At 35.2% G+C, this 14,238-nt stretch overlaps 1 protein-coding gene across 1 annotated transcript; it reads right to left on the reverse strand.

Annotated features, from left to right (window-relative positions):
* Positions 1-10,481: 10,481 nt before the first annotated feature.
* Positions 10,482-13,803, reverse strand: LOC145166118 (external alternative NAD(P)H-ubiquinone oxidoreductase B1, mitochondrial-like). The gene is made up of 8 exons (XM_079085053.1): positions 13,578-13,803; positions 12,899-13,172; positions 12,604-12,807; positions 12,275-12,525; positions 11,868-12,192; positions 11,298-11,561; positions 10,956-11,197; positions 10,482-10,877 (listed from the first exon to the last, which is right to left on the reverse strand). The coding sequence occupies exons 1-8, from the start codon at positions 13,655-13,657 to the stop codon at positions 10,790-10,792; spliced, it is 1,728 nt and encodes a 575-aa protein (XP_078941179.1). The 5' UTR covers positions 13,658-13,803; the 3' UTR covers positions 10,482-10,789.
* Positions 13,804-14,238: the final 435 nt, after the last annotated feature.

A 14,238-nucleotide genomic window follows, 5' to 3' on the forward strand; every position in this document is an offset into this window, starting at 1 on the left:
ATGTTTCCTAGTCGTTTGCCGAGAGTTAGATTACTCCCGAGTGGGAAGACCGCAGCAGGAAGTAGCATGTGAGTAGTATCCGGAGTGGTTTGCTGCAGCAGACTTCGAGGACGAAGTCTAGTTTAAGTGTTGGAGATTTGTAACATATCAAGAATTATAAGATTCATATTACATGCATAAGCTTGATATAAATAATTATGGAGGTTTTTCAATCCTAGAACTTTTAATTGCTCGCTTGGTGTTGGAGGCAAGGCTCGAACGCGAGGCGTTCATATCTTGAACGCTCAGCGTTCAGTGCATGAAGTTGGATGCGGAGGCCAAGATGAACGCGGGGCGTTCCAGGGAGGAACGCAGGGCATTCGCCGTCTGCACTCAAAAACCCTAAGTATGCACTATTTAAACAACTTAAGACCCAAGGCTCTTCATTCTCTCAGCCTCCACTGTACCTTAAGCCTCTTTTTTAAACCCCAACCCTAATTATGAGTGTGTGATCTTGGGAGACCATCTTTGAGTGTATATTGGTGTTTTTGAAGGAGAGTGATCACCTTGGAGTCTCATTGATCAAGGAAGATATTTTGGATCCAGGTTCTCCAACTCATTTTCAAGTCTCGGAAGGTATAAAGTTTCTATCTTGCTATCTTACAGCTTAAGATCTAGATTATTGCTTGATTTGTGCTTCTTATGATCTTGTGGATGCTCTTTAGGAGTTTAAGCCAATCCAGAAGCCTAGGATTATAGATCCTCTCATTTCTGAGTTGTTAGAGTCATAAAAATGGTAACTTGATGGTTGAGGACCAACCATGCAAAGGTTTTGGGTCTTGATTTATGGATTGGAAGCTTTAATGGATTATTGGGTCCTTTTTGGCCATGCAAAGGTGCCAAGTTAAGGACTTTATGGCTTAAGACTTTGATAGGAAGCTATTTTGAAGATTTGAGCTTTGGACTTAAAGTATTAAGACATAAATGTAATTTTTGGTCCTTGGTCGGGAATGCAACGCGTTCATCTCAGGAATGCCATGCGTTCCGGCGTCGAGTCACGATCAGCGGTCAGGCAATGAACACACATTGTTCTACGGGGGAACGCTCAGTGTTCGGTCTAACAGTGGACTTCTTAGGCTTGTTCATGTTGTTCTTTGGACTTGTATTGGAGTTTTCGTGTGTTGGGTTTTGGTCAGAGGGTTCTTAGAGTTTTGGACTTTTGTTTGGACATGTCTAGTTGGGCCAAGATTTTGTATTGGGCCTTGGTGGGCCCAATGGGCTTGGACCTTTGGACAATTGGAGAATTATTATTGAACCATGAATTATTGGGCTTTTGGGTAAGGCTCATATGGGATTGGGCCCAATTTGGAAAATTGGGCCATTAGTGGGCCTTTGTTGACCTTTCTGGTTTTGGTACTCAGTTTTGGTTTATGTTGGGCTAGGGGTAAAATGGTCATTTTACCCCAAGTATAGATGGTGGGCCTTGGATTTGAACCCAATTGCTAATTGGGTGTTTGTCACACCCCCAAACCAGAACGACGGAAAGATTCGGGGGGTGGAGGACTTCATGTATAGTATCACAACAATGAATAATAGTAATCAAAGTACAACAACAACCATTGTATTAACAAAGTTATAAGTTTTAAAACTGTGTTCAAAACATAATGTATATGAACTCAAAAGTACAAGTTTAAAAGACACGAGTTTATAAATCTTCGTCTTCACAAAAGCTGTGGTTGTACTTGTATTACTGTTTCCCTGAGAATACAAGTAGATTTTGAAAAGGTGTCAACAATTAAGTTGGTGAGTTCATAAGTATGTTGGTAACTGAAATCTGTTTTCTTGTTCATTGATAAAGTAAACATGTTTTTCCCAGAAAATCTTATATTTTCTGCTATGTTATCTTTTAAGCAAAATGTGTGATACTTTCTATACTATGAATTTGTAAAATGTAGTTTAGTTCTCATAAAACCATGAAAAGTATATTTTCTCTTAAATGAACTAGTTATCTGTGTTTATACTTGTAGTAATACTGTATTATAGTCTTATAATTTAATAAAACTATGTGAAGTGTTACTTATTCATACACTAATCATTTTGTTCAATATCAAAGTGTGAGTTATTATAACCATACTAGATGACTTAGGATGGCCTGAACACGACGTTCTTCAGGCGTCACAAAATCTACAATAATTATCACCACAGGTCTGCCGACCTAGCTGTTGCAAGCAGCTCTGGTGCGGGATTGTCAGTCTCGTATAGATCTATACACAAGTGTCACGCTCCCACTCAAGGAGATTCTAGTTATAATTTCAGGAATTTTGTTGGTACTTGGAAAAGTACATGAAGGTAGTCTAAAAAATGCTATATTGATGATTATGCGTAAAACATTGAAAGGTTACTTTGTAATAAATACACTGTAAGTAAGTTTCATAAACTGTGTAGAATATAGCTTATAAGTTTGTTTTTAGTAAAGTAATCTGTTTGTTTTCTAATAGTTATCCTCTGTTTGTTTTCCGATATGTACTATGTTTGTTTTCCTGTTATGTACTTTGAAACTTGGAACTAATGAATAAGTTCTCTAAACTATACCTATTATAGTTTAGCTATTTGTTTTACTGTAAAAATCTATAATACTGTTATTCCATGAAATTCTCTGTTTGTACCTATGTAGTATTAAACAGTGTGAAAACCATTGTATATTTATATAAATGTAATATTTATATAATTGTGAATAATTGGATCTTTGATTAAATAACTTTACCCCAAGCCCAGAACCAAACAAGGAACAGGAAATGGGGTCAAATTACATATTCTAAATCTTCAGAATCCAAATTATATAATTTACACAAATATAAATATGTAATTTTAACAATTATAACAATTTAAAATATACTAAAACATTTAAAAATCTTTTGAGATATTAACACAATTTTATTGTGTTTCACTTGTATTCCCCCCTAAAATAGTTAAAAATCATAAAAATGTAGGGGTATAAACTCACCTTTCGTGAGTGATTTGATTGAAGATTTGATTTAGGATGTTACTTCCACGAGTGAAATCTCGTAGCACAAACGAGTCCTATTTAGCATATTATGATATAAATATGTATACATTTAGTGTTCATAATCATAAAGGTGTATAGGAAACAACCTATGGTGTAAGAAACACTCACCAAAAAAGTGTTTGAATCGAAAATGGAAGGCTGATACGTGTTCACGGCCAGAAGAAGGGTTCAAGGCCCAGTGGGTGTTTACGACCCAGTGTTCTTGATGAATGAAGAACACCTGAAGATCCTAAGCAAGTTTCTAAGAAGATTCAAAGGTTTTCGGGTGGGTGTTCTTCGTGTTCTTCGCGAAAACTAGTGAAATTAACAAGTTTCAGCCTAATATAAGAGGATTGAAGGATGTTTTGAAATGATAACAAGATCAAAAAATGATACCTGTTAGATCCTATGAAGAACTAGTGATTATTGCATGAATATGATGAGAAAGGATGAGTTTAGCATGTTCTTGAGGAGAGAGGATGTTCTTGGTTGATGATACTTGAGAGAGAATGAGAGTATTTGCGGTCGTGTGAAAAATGAGAGAAAAATGAGTCATATACATATATATATATATATATATATATATATATATATATATGAGTAGGATCAAATGAGAACACCAAAAAGGTTGAGAACGCGAGAACAGATCTGAGCTCTTCAAATATTACGATCTAAGGCTAAAATAATTTATAAAAGTCATGAGATGAAATTGTAAATTTCTAAAAGTCATGGTATGAGATTGTAAATTTTTAATAGTCTAAAGGGTAATATGGTCATTACATGTTAACCTATTTTTGTAAGTTGCTGGAATATCTCTCTGTCCCCCCCCCCCCCTCTCTCTCTCTCACTCACGTATCCTTCTTCCTCTCCCTATCTAAATACAAATTTCAAACCTTTAAACCCTAATTGATCCGTCACCACCATACACCATATCGGAACTGAAAAAGTTAGGTCCGGAGGAGATCTAGGGGTACGACGGGCTGTGCACAGAAGGTGTCCAATGACATACTTAAAAAACATGTAATTTCAATTTCGACTTTGTTTCTTTAATTCCATTTCTCCATCTCAAAATGTTTCTTCTCTATTCACTATTCACTGAATTGGATGATTGAGCGCAGGAGAGATGGATCTAACATATGTGTTTTTTTTTTAAAAAAGGCGATGAACTGTGCACATAAGGTGCTCGATAAAATGTCTGTGAGAAGAGCATTTTCGACTGGAATGATGGAAGGGGTCTCGATGGGGCAGTTGCTTCGATCGGTAATGATTCTCTTCTCTTTTCTTTTTTTTTACTGTAAATCAATGAAGTTTAATCAACTACATTTCTTTACTCGTCTTTCTTTCTATTCATACGTGAATCTAGCTATGGAATTAAGTTTTATGAACCACAAGATCTTATCGTGAAAACGTCTACTCAAAACCACAAGGTTTCTGCTATTTTGGTGTTCGGAGACTCCACTTCTGATCCTGGAAACAACAACTACATTCTGACCCCTTTCAAGGGCAATTCCCACCTTATGGGAGAGATTTTGCAAACCAAAAAGCGATAGGGAGGTGTACCAATGGATTGCTAACCAGTGACCTTATTGGTAATTTCCATTTATTTACTCGTCTTTCTTTCTATTCATACGTGAATCTACTCTCCTTGAATCCCTCTCCAAAAAAATGACAGTTTCTCCGGCCTTAACTTTTTCTTTAAAGATTACACTAGTTTTCTTAGTCCAAATTCTTTTGATCTTTGTATCCAATGCTAAACCACAAGATCTTATCGTGAAAACGTCTACTCAAAACCACAAGGTTTCTGCTATTTTGTCTTTCTTTCTTTTTATTTTGACTGTAAATCAATGAAGTTTAATCAATAGGTTTAGATGGGTGTTTGGGTTTGGTTGTTTGACAGAAATTGATAGAGATGAAAAGAAGAACAACGAAAATTCCTTTTTCTTTGTTTATTTTGATAGAAACTGATGAAGGTATGGATATTTGGGTGTTGATATTTTACAGTGAATCGGTGGGTTTTTGTTTCTTGATCATCCATATCTCACAAAAAGATTTTATAATTATACATATTGGTTTTACCGTGGAGTGATGATTTTGTTTGAGTGTTAATCTTTGCTTGAGTGTTCAGGAGATAGAATGGTTGCAATGGAAGGACCAACTGGAAAAATTTCTGAAGAACAGAGGCAAAGAAAGAAACACAATACTAATTTTCGAATTTTTTGGTAATAATTTCTTGAAGGGGTGCGTGAATGGTTGTATTTATTTATGAATAGCACATGTATTCATTTATGAATAACATTGTAGTTATGTGTGAATAGTTGTATTTATTTATGAATAGCACGTGTATTCATTTATGATAGAATGTGTATTAATTTATAAATAACAGTGTATTCATTTGTGAATTGCAATGTATTCATGTGTGAATGATTGTATTTATTTATGAATATTAGTGTATTCATGTGAATGAGTGTATTTATTTATGATTAGAGGTATTCATTTTATGAAAAAATGATAATTTTTACACTTTTTTTTTATTTTCAATTTATGAAAAATGCATTGAATTATTTGTAATTTGATGTGTTTTCATTTATGATTGGAAGTGTATTGATTTGGGATTGGATTTCTATTCTTTTTTTTTTTTAAAAAACAAAAACGTGAAATAGTAGAAAATAATATTTTTTTTAAGATTTTCTTTTCAGATTTAAAATAAAAGGAAATATTAATTTTTTTAGGTGATTTTTTTGAAACGGTCATAAATAATTTTTGGGAAACATCATAAAAAAAATATTTATATATATATATATATATATATATATATATATATATATATATATATATATATATATATATATATATATATTTCATTAACTAAAAGGAAATATTGATTTTGTTAGGTAATTAAAATCATTATCCCTAGATTTTAGAAAATCATTAATTAATATTTATATAAAGTTACTAATATACCCTTATAAAATGATTGGTCCAGAACTGTTCTCGCGTTCTCAACCTTTTAGGTGTTCTCATTTGATCCTCTCCATATATATATATATATATATATATATATATATATATATATATATATATATATATATATATATATATATATATATATATACACACAGACACAAAAGAGACTTCGGCGGTAAACACTTCCTGAGGAGATAAGATCCTCGGGTTCACGGCCGAGAAGGGTTCATGGTCGTGAACCGTTTGTGGCCCGAAGTGTGTGTGCGGTCCGAGGTGGTTTGCGGTCCGAAGGAAAGAAAGAAGAAAAAGATGCGAGGTTTCTCGGTTCTAACTTATTCCCTTCTTAAACACCTAATATTCTTAGAGTTTTAACATGCAAAGGTTATTATTCTAACCTTAATAAAGATCCAAACAATAAAGAGGACTTTAGTTGACCCAAGTTTGACTTTGGTTGACTAGGGTTGACTTACAAGTAGAAAACAACGGGATGTTACAGTGTTATTTTGATCTGTTAGATTGGAGGTGTCGTCAGGGCGACAGCTAGGGATTTCTTTCAGTGAGCTTCTGCACTCGAGGTGAGTTTCCTTACTGGGTTTAGTGGGTCGAAGGCACCAAGGCCGGCCCATGTTTACATTATGTTGTTAGTATGCTAGTTGTCTCCGTGAATCTTGCATGTGCTGTGTTTATATGTTTTTTCGGGTCAAGGCCCGATGCCGGGCGGGGCCTGATGGATATCTGTATGCTATGTATCTATGTGATTATTTGCGTATGTTATTATGTGGTAGTGGTAGGGGTGAAATATACCCAATATCCGGTTGAAATAGACCGAAGGGGAGGCCAACACCCAGATATGCTCGGTAGTATCTGGTTGAAATAGACCGAAGGGGAGGCCAGCACCTAGATATGATTGGTAGTATCCGGTTGAAATAGGCCGAAGGGGAGGCCAACACCCAAATATGCTCGGCAGTATCCGGTTGAAATAGACCGAAGTGGAGGCCAGCGCCCAAATATGCTCGGTAGTATCCGGGCGGGGCCCGATGCCGGACGGGGTCCGATGACGGGCGGGCCCACTATATGTTTATTGTATGTTCTTGTATGGTATGTGGTATTTGGGGAACTCACTAAGATTTGTGCTTACGGTTTTCAGTTATGTTTCAGGTACTCCAGTTTTCAAATGGAAGAGTTCGGGACGATCACAGCGCATAAACCCGTGTTTTCCGCAATATGTGATCTTTGGGATTGAACTCTGATAATTGTGCTAATTGAAATACTTTTTAATGATTAGAACAAAGTTACAATAGTGTTTTGATTATAATAAAAATGAAAATTTCAACCTTGGATTTTGGACCGTTTCATGTGAGTAGTAAGCCTTGTAGGTCTTCTATATGCATTTCCTTCTGTCGCGCTTGAACCACCAACCGTTTCCTGGATTTTTAGTTATTCTCATTGTTAGTTTGTTGGCTTCCATATCATTTCCTTTGTCTGGTCGAGTGGGAAGGGGGTGTGTTGTTGGGTTCGACGGTCGGAGCTGTTGATGTTGTTAGTGTGAAAATGAGGATTAAATTGATTGGGTTGAAAGGTGTATCTTTAGTCGGGTGAGCTGTTTGTTGTTTTCTTGCATTGTTATATATGGATGGTGCCAATGTTGCTACGTGGAGTCCCCGAGTGCTTGTCTGGCTATCCCTCCAATGAGTAGTCCAGGCAACACGCTGCACAAAGTTGATAAAATGTATGTTAGAAGAACCATGTTTTATAATTAGGGCTGAGACCAGTTCGTGGTCTCTTCTTTTGGGTCTTGCGTTGGTCCTTAGGTCGTAAGGGTAAGACTCTTTTTTAATAAAATAGGTTTGCATTTTCTGTGTTTGATGGGGATTCTTGCTATACATGCTCGGTATCGTTCCTGTATTTGTGGCTATGTTACCAGGTCGGGTTCGTTGGCTAGCCTGGTATTATGTGGGCTGCCGCCCATACCCCATTAGCGGGGTGTTACTTGAACCACAAACATCACATTTTTTTAAATAATCTTCTTACTTATGGTGTAGCGTTTATAGCGCTTCTAATCGTAGTTCAAGCTTTTACATGTGTTACGGGGGCAACATGAATTCTTGTTAACAATAAATAAAAAAGAAACAACTATATACAAATTAACGTATTAAGAACACAAAAGAAGACCAATAAAAAAAGTAAGCAAAAACTAAAATCTACAACGGCATGGGTAGCTTACAAAAGCATAGAGGCATAAAACACTTTGAGATTTTCATGGAACGGTTGCTAAATAAAAAATCCGACATTACATACGATATTTTATTTTTATCTTAAAATGACATGAATCAGAATCCACTAAAACTTAAAACTTTTATAATCATGTACAAAACATGATAACTTCGTGACCGGATTAAAAGAATTACCTTATGAATAGGAGGTTTCTCACTGATGACCATTTGACTGAATTACACTACATGATCTAGGGGTATGATGACCATTTGCATACAAAAGTCATTCGAATATCAATTTAGGTTATGACCCGAAGCTAGAAATTAGACTTATTTGACCCGGACATCGTTTAGAAAAATATTAATGTTTATTTTGTTTTTCCCTTAAGGTAGGCCATATGATGAATTTCTTTAAGTGGTTATATGCAAATTATAAAACTTGACTCTTGTATGGATCTATGCATCTTTGTTTGCACAATCTTGGCCAAAAACAATTATAAGAATCATTTCCATAACAGGGAAGGCTAAAATCAAATCATAATATCATAATAAAAGAATATATTTGTGTTGGATCTAAGAGTTTCATAGATATAATAAGAAAGTAAAGAGCTTAACTACCATCGGTTGATTTTGTAGGGAAAATTTTGCGTCATCAAATCATCCGTAGATCCATAGTGTTTTAATCTTCAAATTCAATTTTCCCTTTTGTTTGTTGCCAACAACTTATTAAATGGGTCCCACTCCCACCGGAGCCACCATTTCACATGTCGTAAAGATTGATAATCTTAAATTAAGCATGAAAGGATTACAGCCATATCCAAAAAAAAAGTGGGAGTCCATTAGAAGGAGCCAGGCTGGTTATTATAGGCTAAGAGAGCACCGGCTTGTTATCCTTCCACTGTTCAAAGCGAGAAGTATTCGCAGCTCTGTAAAGCCAGCCTAACGCGTTGCCCTCTGCTCTAGGAACCATGAAGCCCAAGCCTTCGCTCGAGCCACATGATCCAACTCCGAACTTGGAACGGGCAAGCCAGATTTTGCAACAGCTTAACCCAACCAAACTTGGCTCAATCTCAGTCCAACCCACTTTAAAGCCCTCACTTGAGTCATAAGCTCGCGTTACCAAGCTCGGCGATAATTGATGTCCATTTGATGTATAAAACAGTGAGAAGACTTTTTACTCCAACCGATGTGGGATGTGAAACGAAATCTTTTGATTCAGAACTGTAAACTGAAAAAAGAGATTGTCAAATACTTTTGAAAACTGGAATTTGTTTACAAGTTTTTCGTGAGGTAATTGATAAACTATGATATTTGGGTAATTGGAATCATTCTCTCGAAGATTCAAGTATGAAACTTAAAACAATATATACCTTTTTTCTTCTCTTTTTCTGTCTATGAACTGAACCCAACATGATTTCTCTACAAAATCTGTGTATTAATTCTGATTAACAACACTCACTTACTCCTCCAGATGTTGCAGAACCTTTCGTAAATTCAATTTCTTTTTTCACGATTCAATGTCGGTTGCTCCTTTTATGTATGATTCAACCACCGCCAAAGACTTGAGAAAGTGCAGGAGTTTATATGGTTTCCAAGTTTTCGTAAATTGCAAGTTACTCCCCATTCCTTTCGAAAATCTCGCTTTTACAATTGTGTAAATTGTTGAAAAAAGAATTTAAAAGTTATGGTTAATATGGAGAGTGTTTTAAAGGTTTCGAGGAGATACTTTTGGTGATATATTTTTGAATAAATAAAAAATTAATTATATATTAGATTTTTACGAAGAACTTTCTATTCACATCGATGTGGGAATGGAAACGAAATCGGTTAATGCTCACTTTTCTTTATCTCTGCTAAATACTTTGATTTCTTTCTTCTACCAAACACTCGTAGCTGAATGTCAACTATAGTTCGACAGTCTTTTTTTTGTTTTTTGTTTTTGATTTTTTTTTTTTTTTTTTTTTTTTTTTTTTTTGAGAAATGGAACTAGTTTAGAAAATATTCGTCAACCGTAGTTATGATTTATGAATTTAGGTTTTAGGTTTTATGTTTATACTAGAATATGATTTATAGAAATATTACATATTATTTAAACTCCATTTGACTTTAATAATCTTGAGGTTTCAAACTTAATAGATCGTTATATATTTAGTTTTAGTTCTTCACTCTATCATGATCATTGATAACCCTAGATTAAATGACAATGTTCCAGTTTTCTTTGTGTTTAGATTAAATGACAATGTTGCAGTATTGTTCAACAGTTTACACATGTTAAAGAATGTAATAAAAAAAACTAAAAGAACTCATTTTCTCATAACAAACAAGTCTTCGTGATTATATAAAAATCACAATAACAAAAATGTATTCGAACTTAAAATGGAAAAACATGAACGTTGCTGAAACAGACATCAGTAAATATCATATTTTTTGACAGATCCTGGTTTGACATTTACATAAGAAACACGAAAACATCTTGACATTTCAGCTTGTGAGGGTCAACGAGGAAAGTTGTCACACAACACACAACACTTTTGCTTCCATTTTATATCCATCCAACAAGTTAACCCAATGTGAAAGCCCACATGATTCAAATTCGACTCGAGTCTCTACCAAAAATGTATCTCCTTGTCCAATCAAATACAACCAACACCCTTGTCCTCCAGCTCACTTGTTTGCTGAAAATGAAAGTAACAATTTATTATATAGTGGATTTTTCTCTCTAGAGACAAATAGTGAGGGAAAACTTGGATTACCTTGCATAAACAGAGTACCAAAGCCACTGTGTGCTTCGACCCACTGAAACCCAATCTCCCGGGAGTTCAGCTGCAGCCTGTTCACCACCTAAAGGTGCAAATGATCCCAAATGCTTATACCTAAATGGAATAAATTCATGTCTCCCTTCACTCTTAAACCGGAGAGGGCCTTCTGGTTGAAAATTAGCCAACTCCCGCTTGTTGAAGCAACTTGACAAATATGTCCCTTGTTGTGCAGCAACCTTTTACAAGATTCCAGTCAAATAACGCAGTTATCCCTCTTATCTCTTTTACTTTAAATAAAAATGTTGAAAGAAAAAAAAAAAAAGGTTAAAAGATTACCTGAGCTGTTGCAGGGAGACTTTTCATTTGAGAATCTACCTGACAAAGAGCTAATTTGAAGTCTTCAATATCAACTTCCTTCCTTGCATTTCCTTGTGGATCTTTTAAAAGATCTGTCACACTCGAAAGATGCTGACTCTGCAAATGGAGATTCACTTGGGGATAACGAATTAATATGTCATCAATAATATCCTGAAATTCCTCCACAATTAGTGTGCCTGAGTTATCCTTGTCAGCTGCCTTGAATATAGCAGCAATATCCGACTACAACAGATACCATACGATGTAAAATTAATATTGAGATATGTTGGCTAATATAAATGAATGAATTTGCCAGGTTTCTTCTCTTGTTTGATAGATTTGAGAGATTTGTCTATGTGATTGTAATAATCTATCATATAATGAATTTTACTTTCTTGGTTTTCTCCGGTTTTGGACTTTCCACGAATATTCTTGTGTTCAATTTTCTAAATTATTTTTCGCTGGAGAGGTTGTTGGGAATCTTTGAGGCCATTTTCCAAACAGATATAATTTATCGGTGAATTAGGTTATGGGGACAATAGTCAATACCATGACTTTTCGTTGAACCAGTGTGGCACAATCACCGATAGCATAAACATCGTCACATCCCTTAACTCGCAACCATTCATCTGTAGCTAAAACCCGTCTTTTTTCCTGTCCAATTTGGTCCATGAAGTCCTTCACAACGGGTCGGGTCGCAACACCAGTTGACCAAAGAACCATTCCATGAGGTATGGATACTTTTTCACTCGTGGCTTTGACTTCCATGTTGACCTCCTTATCAGTTACACTTATAACCCGGCATCCAGTATTTACATCAATACCATCCCTAGCAAATTTTGTTTCAGCAAATGAGCTGATTCTACTATCATACCTATCAACATAACAACACAAAATTCAAGTATTAAGTTTCAAATACATAAATGAGATGATCAGATGAGATATGTAATACTCACGTGTTCAAAATATGATCACCAGATTGGATGATGGTTATTCTAACCTTATCTTCAACCATGGGATATAATTTTGCTAAATCTTCATGAACAAAGTCATGTAGTTCTGCTGCAAATTCTACTCCTGTGGGCCCCCCTCCTACTATTACAAAGTGAAGGTTTGTTCTTCGTTCTTCTTCTGTCAACCCTGGGAGGATAGCATTTTCAAAACAATCTATTACACTTGTACGAATCTTTTGAGCATCTTCAACTTCCTGTTAAGTAGTTCATGCCATTTTTAGCAAAACAATACATTAACTTTGAAGTTTGAATATCTAAAAAAAGATTGTCACCTTTAGAAAATGGCAATGCTCCTTGACACCAGGGGTATTAAAGGTATTTACTTCTGCGCCCGTTGCAATGACCAAATAGTCATAATCAATAGAAAACTCTTTTTTTCCCATGTTTGCTTCAATGGTGGATCGACAAGATACTTTCTTGTTTGCTGCATCAATCTTGGTGCATTCTGCTTCCCAAAACTGAATTTCTCCCTTTTTCTATCAAGAACAAGTAACAAAAGTTATCAAATTTGGAAAGTTAGATCAATAGATCATACATGTTTCTAATTTAAGAACACGTGTTAATTACCTTTTTAATGATGTTACGAATGGGCTCCACGATGCTACGTGCTTCAACTGTTCCACATGTAACACTAGGTAACAAAGGAGTGAAAGCAAAATAGTTTCTAGGAGAAACCACTTGAACATCATATGAAGAAATATCCAAATCCTTAAGGAAACTTATACTAGCCCATCCTGTTCCAAGTACAACCACCTTTTTCTTTTTTGGTAATTTTTCAAGTTCTGTGTTTTTTGGAGCACTGCTTGATTGTGATTCAGAGTAAGCAACAAGGCCCCCACTACTGCAGATATCAACATACAACAATAATCAAATGCATATTCAAATTATGAAAAGAACGACCTAACAGAATTTCAATACTTGAATATCATTTAAGATTGCACTATAGCATTGCGATTGTAAAGATATGGGTAGATTTTATGATCGTTTCAGCTACAAGTATTAAAATCTATGAAATGAAGTGAACAAGAGAATACATAGATACGCATGTCGAAAATCACCTGATCTAGCTGGATAATCAGCTCAAATCTAGACACTAATTCGATCATATATATGATATAGCAACATTATCGAAAATTTAAACCGAATTATCAACAGATGCAAAAAGAAGAAAACCTAATTCTGAGGAGGTGTTACACTTGATCCGGTAAAATAAAAATTACAGAAAATAGTGAAATTGAGAAAGAACCTGAGAGAGAAAACGACGAGAAGCTTAGAGGAAGAAGGGAAGCCATTACAAGCTCTGTTTAGATAAGAGAAGAGCGTCATGTTGAATTCTGTGTTTGGTTAGATCTCTCTCACATGTCACATGGCAGTGAAGATGGAAGTCTTGTGTTACAGCGGTTGAAAATGGATTTTGACCTTTCCGACTTTTACTTAAAGGCCTCCCCCTTTTGTCGTGAGCAGGACACGTTACATTTGATGGGTTACTTTACTTGCGAATAAATGGCAAACCATGTATTCCTCATGTCAATGTTTGTTTATACTTGATTGGGAGTTTGGCGTTGAATGAATAAGAAATTAAGCATTAAATAATTTATTGCTTTTAATAATTACCAAGGTCCAAGAACATTGGAATATAATATAAAAGTGTTTAGATCAATAAGTAGTTAGAATCATTAAAAATAAACAAACGTGTATAACGTGTTATGTTTAGTCATTGACAACCGAAACATGTACATCAAAGTCCAGGTCCGGGGATGATGTTATGGTGGGCCGGTCGGGTCGACATGTCCAAAAAAATGTATTAAAATTTTTACTTTTATCAAAGGATGATTATTAATTTTGATCCAATAGCAAAAGTGTAATCTAGAAGTTGTATGATCTTGCTTTGAGAAATAAAGAAAAGA

The sequence above is a fragment of the Lactuca virosa genome, chromosome 3 (genome assembly GCF_052849685.1).
Source record: "Lactuca virosa cultivar CGN04683 chromosome 3, Lactuca_virosa_CGN04683_v6, whole genome shotgun sequence".
NCBI classification, from domain to species: Eukaryota; Viridiplantae; Streptophyta; class Magnoliopsida; order Asterales; family Asteraceae; genus Lactuca; species Lactuca virosa.